The sequence below is a fragment of the Anopheles ziemanni genome, chromosome 3, assembly GCF_943734765.1.
Source record: "Anopheles ziemanni chromosome 3, idAnoZiCoDA_A2_x.2, whole genome shotgun sequence".
NCBI classification, from domain to species: Eukaryota; Metazoa; Arthropoda; class Insecta; order Diptera; family Culicidae; genus Anopheles; species Anopheles ziemanni.
The window spans coordinates 13,224,555-13,233,122 of NC_080706.1; the positions used below are offsets into that span (position 1 = coordinate 13,224,555).

At 43.2% G+C, this 8,568-nt stretch overlaps 1 protein-coding gene across 1 annotated transcript; it reads right to left on the minus strand.

Moving 5' to 3' along the window:
- Window positions 1-4,697: 4,697 nt before the first annotated feature.
- Window positions 4,698-7,347, minus strand: LOC131284110 (uncharacterized). Its single transcript, XM_058312966.1, has 4 exons — window positions 7,284-7,347; window positions 6,469-6,850; window positions 5,865-6,351; window positions 4,698-4,712 (listed from the first exon to the last, which is right to left on the minus strand). Exons 1-4 carry the CDS (start codon window positions 7,345-7,347, stop codon window positions 4,698-4,700), a joined length of 948 nt encoding a protein of 315 aa, XP_058168949.1.
- Window positions 7,348-8,568: the final 1,221 nt, after the last annotated feature.

The window sequence follows — 8,568 nt, forward strand, 5'->3', positions numbered from 1 at the left end:
TTAATTAATTATATTAGTGATAACACATACATAACAGAAAAACCTTCTAAATGGTCTTTTTCCTCTCTAAGTCATAAATGGTTGCGTCAGATCTACGCAAAAGCAAACACCATCGGGGGAAATATGACAAAATGAAACAATCGTACAGATTTCAATTTCATCTCGCGAAACCATCAACTGCCGACGCCATCATCATTAGCGTCGTTCGTCCCACGTCGTCGGGCGAGACAGAGATCAGTCACGTTCAAGCATCAACAAACTAATGACAATGTTGACAGGTGATTTTGCGCACTTTTTCATCGGGAGAAAAGCGTGTGTCCAACTCGGCCGGATTCTCCTCGCGTGTTTGATACACCGTTTGTTGTTGAACGAAATTAGAAGTGTGGATAATTGGCTTCTAGCGCGTGATGGGATTCGAAATGGAGTGTGGACACACCTCCTCTTTTTTTCCCCCTCCGTTGGAAAGGCGGAAAGCCGGAATCAACATGCCATTTCCACGAGTCGCGTCGCGAGACATTCGCGGAAAATGGGATGTCTCCGCGTGCGCGGAAAACCGTGGGGGTAAGATAACGGCGCGCGCAAACGTGCACGGGTGTGATAAACTCGAGTGGTTCCAAATCCGGATCAGGGTCTCCTCCTTTCGCACCAAACCGCTCCCGCAACTCGCCTCCCCCCTGCTTTACGTTGATCGAAAGATATCACGCATCGAACACTTCCCACCCGATCGTGCGTTAATCGGGCTGGCGTCGCTCGCAAGTGTGGATTTTCACACTTGCAACCGAGCCTTTGCCAGGCGACACGCAACACAACCACCCCCTCCACATCCACCCGCCCCTAACCGAACGTTGGGTCAGGGAGACACTCGCCCGGTGGCGTTGGCCTCCAAGAGAGGTCGGTGGTGCTTTTTGTCGTAATTAAGCCGAGTTGGCTCGAAATGGCAGAAAATTACCGGCCCAAGCGCACCACCCTTTCGCTGGCCGCACTACCCGCTGTCTCCTCTTCCTCCTCGAACGGGTCTCATTTAGTCAATCCAGTGGGGCGCGTGGTGATCCTTAAGTAGGGCTAATTTACACCTTCGGTGCGACAGTAATGAGGTTGTCAGTTTGAACTACATCATTCGTGCGCGAGCATTTGGAGCAGTTGCCCGGAGGCGACCGCAGCGCAAAGGGAACGGCGCGGGTTGGCCGACGAGTTTCGATCGATCGAAACCGAAACCGAAAACACCACTCCCATGCGCGGACGGCACTTTTATTTCGGGGATTACTTTTCATCTCCCAGTAAACCGCCCTCGGGAATATCGAATTGGTTTGAGGGAAATGATGTTGTGCCGGGTAGAAACAATGCTCCGGACTAGTGACCCTTGTTGCCGATTCGCTCAGATTGATTTTTATTACGCTCCAAACCCCAACCTTCCGAACGGCTCGGGGAACAACTCGAAGCAAAACTGGTGCGACTGCTTCAGGTTTCTGACTTACGTAGGCCTCGCGAACATCAAGCCTTGTTTTTTTAAAAGACTGAATTACAACTTTGTATAGCTTTTGATAAGTGTGACATAAAAATATGCTTTTGCGTCCATTTGTGTTTCATGTGTGTATGTGTGTTTTTTTTTTCTCTTAAATCACCTTAAATGGGTGAACGGGGAAGCTATTGAAATGAAATTTATGTGTTCCGTCTGCAAAACATGAAGCATTGGGCCGATAAGCGGAATTGAATTTTCGGACTATGGCGTCAGAACCGAACGGGAGTGGGTTGTAGTGTCTCGCGGTTTTGCTTGCCAAATGGTGGCGCCCCCAAAAATGGTGGGAAGCTTGAGTGGTTTTGTGACGCCCGTACGATTGGTTTAAAGTGTAAAAACGCAAGAATGTGCTTTAAACAAAGTTTTTTGTAGCAGAACATTTATTTTGAGAATAAATATTTTGTAAACCAAATGGAAAAACAAACACTTAGCCACAAAATGCATACATATAAGATATCTTGAAAGAAAACATAAAAAAACTGTCCCACTCACGGTGGATCGACTCACCCAATTTATCATCATCGTCAGCAAACAAATGCAGACAAGTTTTGTCGCAGGCACGCGAATCCCAGCGGGCATTGTTGCGCATCATTAGCTTGCAACGCTACACATTTTGGCTAATCTTTAGCTAATCCTCGAAAAAGATTAGCCAAAGATTAGCCAAATATGAATGAACGTTTCGTGACGTCACAATGACGGTTCAGCATTGTGACGTCACTACAGCGGGTGTTCATTCGCCCCTCACCCCTTCCTCCTTTCTTTCATTCCCCACATTCGTTACGTCAATTCTTTCGACAATAATTTAACGACCGTGAAAATTTAAATTCAACGTTATTCTCGTTGAATAAATATTTATTTACATAAAAAGGCCATTTGTACAATGGCGGGCAAACAGTTCCGTTGTAAGCTGTAAAGAAACAAATTTGAAGAAAAGAATTAATATCAAATTATGAAAACAATTTGAACATAAATAACAGTAAAAACATACATTAGACCAAGTGTTGAAAACATCTCCCTTTACGCCGGTTATTGCACCACGGTGATCCCTGCAGCACTATGCTGGGTGTTTTCAGTGCTGTTTGAGGAAACGTGGAGTAAACTGCTGGAAAAAATAAAGATATAATATAAATATTAAGCGTTTTTAAAATATGTATAGCAATGTGCAATTTTCACTGCACTGTTGATGATTAATACTTATGTACTAATAATTTCACAGTAACTGCGATTATTCATACTCACTTGTTAATATTTTCACTATAATTTTGATGATCCGGCCAGGCTGGTACGGGTTTGGAGAATCGTATAGCACGGATTGGAGCTTACGTTTACCACCATTTTTTGTGCACGGGTCCCGTGTAGTCCAAGTACCTGTCGAACTTACTTACCTTATTTACCCACTTAGAACGTAATTAACATTATTTATTACCTCACTTTCTGCACTTTTCACTCCTATCCAGATCGATTGTTTTCGATCAATTGTAAAATGTAAACAACGTGGAGCTGTCAATAACGTCGATCGTTCTATAACAGTGTTTACATGGAGGAAATATGGTTGTGCCCCTTCAAATTTGTTTTTTGTAGTTTTACTGGTTAAATAGAAGAATCTTGAAATTAAAACATGAAATTAAGTTGGTGACGTAAAAATAGTCATATATTTTTTAACTATGGGGCGACAATGGATTGAAAGTGAGCTATAAAACACATAGAGTTTCATTCAATATAGTCTACGTTAGCAAGTCGAAATCAAAATAAACAATTTCGGAACGGCAACGAAAGCTCTGTACTCTAGAGCGTGCAAGCGGGAAAATTCTTAAGAAATTCAAAGCATTGTATGCTAGTTTCAGTGGCTGAAAATTCTATCAGGTGAAAAATACTAAACAAACATACAATTTCACTCACTGTTTTAAAAAGTTGGCAAGGTAAGTTAAATATACATTACTATAGCGGTTTTTACGACTAGTATATTTGATTTTTATAGAATTAAAGCATAATCATGGAGACACCCAGTGTTACGGCAAACAATCAATCGCTGCATTCTATTTCCGAGCGTGTGGATATGAACCTGCGGCAAACATTTATACTGACGAAAGTTGTCCGGGGGATGAAGGATGTGCTGGACCAACGGCCCCCACAGGTGGTAACACATCAGGAACCCCCGTTTACTCTGAAGGCAGTGGATAGCAAAGAAGAGCTGGACGAGTTGGAGTTCAAGCTTCGTAACGCTGAACATTTCCAAGATGTTCTGCAATGGGTGCAGACTCGTACAGTTAAAACGGAGGCAAAGCAGAGGATGCATGAGGGTATGCAGCTCCTATTTAACAAACAGTTTATGGTCAAATGCAGCTGGTCTGGCGGAGGACGTCCTGAAAAAAAAATTAGGTTTAGTATTTATCATAATATATTTCTACTTTTAAAAAAAATAGCGGAGAACGGTCATGATGGCCAAGTGCATGCATCCGCTGTAGAAGCCTTTGTAAGGTTAAAGTTAAAAAACGCAGCGAGCACGGCAAAAACAAAAGGGATTATAAAAGGTTCGGCCAACAAACCATACACTTACAAAAAAAACAGACCGTTCTTCCCTTAGTACGTAAGTTAATTTTAGCTTTAGTACATGAGTTAGTTTAGTTACTTTCTTTTCTATTTGGTGATAGGGCTTTGTTTATTTCTGGATAGTTCTAAGTTTGTTTAATTTAGATTTATTGATAGGGTTTTAGTTTTAATTTATGAGAATAATACATGAATTGTTAATGATGTTGAATTGTTTTTTTTAATTACATTTGCTATGATGATGGAGATGATAATGGCCCACCGCTCACCCATGCAAAAGATTGAGAAACCCACACAGACGCTTAAGGATCCTCAAACTTATGCATACACTTCATGTTTTATTATTGAATGAAAATTCATTTTAAGATGATAATTTAAAATCGACGAGCATCATAGTCGAAGTCAAAAATGTATGTTGAATGAAAATTCATTTTAAATTATCATCACCAGCATCATAGTCGAAGTCAAAAATGTATGTTAAATACATGAATACGCGAAGGAACCTGAAACATTTCGTTATGTAGACCATGAGAACACAGACTCGCTAGAAAAGAGGCTTGAGTAGGGCGCAGGCGATCTATCTGTTTCAGCATGGAGCCCCGCGAGGCAGCATAGTGCTAAAGGATTCAAAATATCAACTAGCAATGCTCTATCAGTAGCCATAAAAGCGGTTAAAAAGGTCATTCCACGAACATTATCGAGCACGATGATCTCTTGTTGACGTGGAAGCAACCATGGAATCCATAAAACTATCTTCTCAACGGAGTGTATGAAGCAACGGGAAAAGGGCTATGGTATCAAGAGCAATAGTAACAGGAGGATCTATTGGTGGTCTTGAGAGAGATCGCTTCGGTAAATATATTGCTGATAGTTTACATTTTATGGATTCACACGGTACTTCCACCCTTCTTGACGGAGCATTTTCCTTTATTTTATAGATAAACAAATCGGCAGACGACAATTCTATTTGCGAATTGCCGTCTGCCCACTTTCCTTCGAAAAGCTCCGTCTTATGGTCAATCTGGATCCCAATCAAGATGAACGAAGACAAAGAACTTTTCTTTGCCTCCAAAAATTTGATGACGCTGCCCTGGTGGGTCAAAAACCATTGATCTCTAAATTCGGGCAGCAAGGTAAAATCGGCTGTTACGTGTAATCCAACCCGATTTACCATCAACATTGGATAGTTTGGAGCACTATAACTGGCAGCCGTCTGGATAGAATCTCTGGCTTGCACCCTGGCTGCCACTTGCTCCACACACTTCGTGCCCGATTTAATACAGCGTTTGATAAACTGCAAGTGGTTTTCAAAACAATAAGCCGAAAAATTTTCAAGTTGTCCAAATTTTAAAACTTCTCCATACACGTGCTGGAGATTATGAACATTACTTGTCAAGTGGTAACGACCATATATCGTGCCGAACTCCTTTACAAACTTTTCTAGGAGCTTTTTCGCAAGCGGCCAATGTCGCTGATGTGCCGTGGATGCAAAACAGGTCACACCGCAGAAGTAGAGCAAGAAATGATTGAAAGCCTGTTCGTTCATGCAATCTTTCAAGACCACAACACTAATGTAATGCAGGAAGGACCGATATTCGGTTCCCTTCCAATTGCGGACTTCATTGAGGTGCCTCATGGGGCGATGCACCTCAGAAGGAAGCCGTGTATTTTCCATAAACTTAGACACAGCTTCCTTCTGGGGGTCTGACCATCGACCAAGGGTTGCAAATTTGCCATCCAGCATCCCTCGAAGAATTTTTCTGGTCACCCCCAAATCAATTAAATGGAGCCGATCGCCAACAACGACGTCTTCTATTAAATGGAAATTATTTATATCTTCTAGTGGTGTCCGCCAACTCTTATGATGGTCCTTGTCTACCTTAGCTCGAAAGCCCGCGTCCGTGCGCGGTGCAGAGTTCACGGAGTCAAAAATGACTTTATTCTCCGGTTTGATGTATTCCCCAACACAGGAACACTTTAAGCATCCATGCTTACCAGTATAACTGGTGACAGCTTTTAGATACGCCCGCGCCGGAGAATCGGCAACAATGGCGCGAAGTTTAAAATGCACCTGCTTGTCACCGAACTGCAAGCCTCTTTGCTGGAGATCGTTCACCTCCAACACTAGCGGCCGAAGATATTGTTCGATGTTCTCCGGCTTTGCTTGTCCCCCAAAAACACCGACAAGCATTACCGGAGCATCTACCAATTCTTCCACCTTTATAAGTATTGGCCACAGTTGTGTGTTTGAACTTTTAAAAAGGGGAAGCCCATCGATCGACACTTGTATGGAAAGAAGGTCATCTTTGGGTATGACATCTTTAAAATAATTTTTTAGGACCGTCTCTACCCCCTGATACCAAAATCGTCCTCCCAAGATCGATTTTACTTTTACCACGACTGGAGAGGATGATTTGGTAAGTGTCCGTGCATCTTTAGGAAGTTGCAATTTATAATCCTTCCTCAAGATCGCCAGAAGTTTTCCTAGAGACGAACGTGATACGAGTTCCAAGATTGCCCACCGTCTCAACGCCTCATGTCGGCTATAGCTATCTACATATCTAGCCAACCTAGTGCAATCCACTCTGATGTCATCATCATCATCATCAGATCCGTCAATAGATGTGTCCTCATGGCTCGAAATTGTTTCAGGTTCCTCCGTGGGTAAAATTAAGCTTCCACTACCAATAACCTCCACCCTGTTTTCAAAACTTATCTGGCGGTTGGCTTCAACAATGCCGCTCGTAGATGCCGCTTGTAAAAAAGCATCTTCATCTCGGGTTATACCTAAAACAGTTGAAGTATAGAATGAAATATTACATAACCCAACCCAGCTGCCCGGAGGCTTTAAAACAATATATTACAATTTAATCATTTTTTCTTTTACTTACCAACTCCTAGATCAGGCCATTTTATTTCAGACGCACTCATTCGTTGCCATTCAGTCCATTCTATTTCAGTGTCGTCCATTCGAGGTCGATGGCTAGGACCACTAGAAACTTCATCACCGTTCTTTCTTTTGCTTGACGAAGCTCTACCTAATTCCATCGCTTCCTCTTCAGGAGTTATATCTAAAACAATATTACTAATTATTAAAACTGCATCCAGATCCCGATCGTATATTTATACGTAACCAGCAGCAAGAGTACACCACATATGCTATTACCCGACACATTACCAATGTTTCGGTAATATAATTTGTATTTTCACTTTCACTTACCAACGCCTAGATCTGCCCACGGTATAGCACTTGATCCACTTTGCTTGAATGCCTCCCACTCCATTTCTATTTCACGATCCATCACTTCAAATCACAACGATTAACAGCAAACAATTTAAAAAAACAATCGACACTGCTCAAGATTGGACACTGCTCAAGAAAAGCGATAAATCCTTATCAAAACAAAGTTGACACATCAAAACAAGCCATCCACGCGGATTTCATAAAAAAAAAAAATACTGCTCGGTTGATAAGAAAACAAAGCAAGAACTTCATGACCCACCGTTCTTGCGGTTTTTTTAGCGTTGAGTTTGATCAAGGCATACGAGAAGGAAGGTGTATGAGAAGGAAGGCGTATGAGAACTGTACGTGCAATGGGCAAACGAAGTGGAGTGATGACGTCATGACGTTGCGCTACTCGACGCTGTAGTGCACAATTGTGGACTCCAGCGGGGGTGCATTGAGGAAAATTCATTTTTTGAGTGAATTTTTAGAGAATGTTGTGCAACAATGCCCGCTGGGTTTGGGTTGACAAGGTGACAACCGTTTCTTGGTCAATATTTCAAGGTAATCATACGCTGGTTCGGCCAGCACTTGAGTGAGTGAGTGCGAAATTGGGAACATGCAAGCCGGGAAAGACACCGGAGGATTCCAAGCAACTCCCACGTGCCGTTGAATTCCTGAGACGCCGCCAGAGGGGGCAACGACCAACCCACCGGGGGCTACAATGCGAAACAGGTGAAATGCTGACGTCTTTCGCACAAACGAAACTGTTCCACACGGCCTCCAGCCCAGCGAGGGCTCCCTTGTCCGGGTTGATAACGAACCCTCCACCCGAGGTCCACGCTGGCCATTGTTTGCTGGGGCGATCGGGAAGCCCTGGCGATTGGGCCGCTTTTGCCATGCGACGTGATCATTAATCTTCATATGAATATTAATCATTAACCCGTATCGGAAACGTGGACACCGCGAGGCCCCGCCGTCCGTGGGCTTTAGGGGAAGGCTCGAGGGGCTGGTATCACTTCTTTTCTGTCCCGCTTTATTGCTTCATTTTCTTCTTCAATCTTCCAGCGACGTAGAAGGTGGCATGGGTAACGAGGAGAAAAATGCGTAAACTCCCTCCCAAACGCGGGGTCGAACCGGCGGCGATCACGACATTCCGTTACTGCGAAACGCATGCTCATGGGAGCCCTTCGTGGAACATGCGTAACGTGAGGCTTTGAGGCAACCTGCGTACGCAAATTTCTGTTTTTTCCTCCCGCCGTCTCTGAACACAAAACACACA

Coding starts and splice junctions, on each gene's coding strand:
- LOC131284110 (XM_058312966.1), bottom strand. CDS start 7,347: ATGGAGTGGGAGGCATTCAAGCAAAGTGGATCAAGTGCTATACCGTGG. Junction 6,851..7,283: donor GTGGGCAGATCTAGGCGTTG/GTAAGTGAAAGT, acceptor CAACTGTTTTAG/GTATAACCCGAGATGAAGAT. Junction 6,352..6,468: donor ACACTTACCAAATCATCCTC/TCCAGTCGTGGT, acceptor CCTTCTTTCCAT/ACAAGTGTCGATCGATGGGC.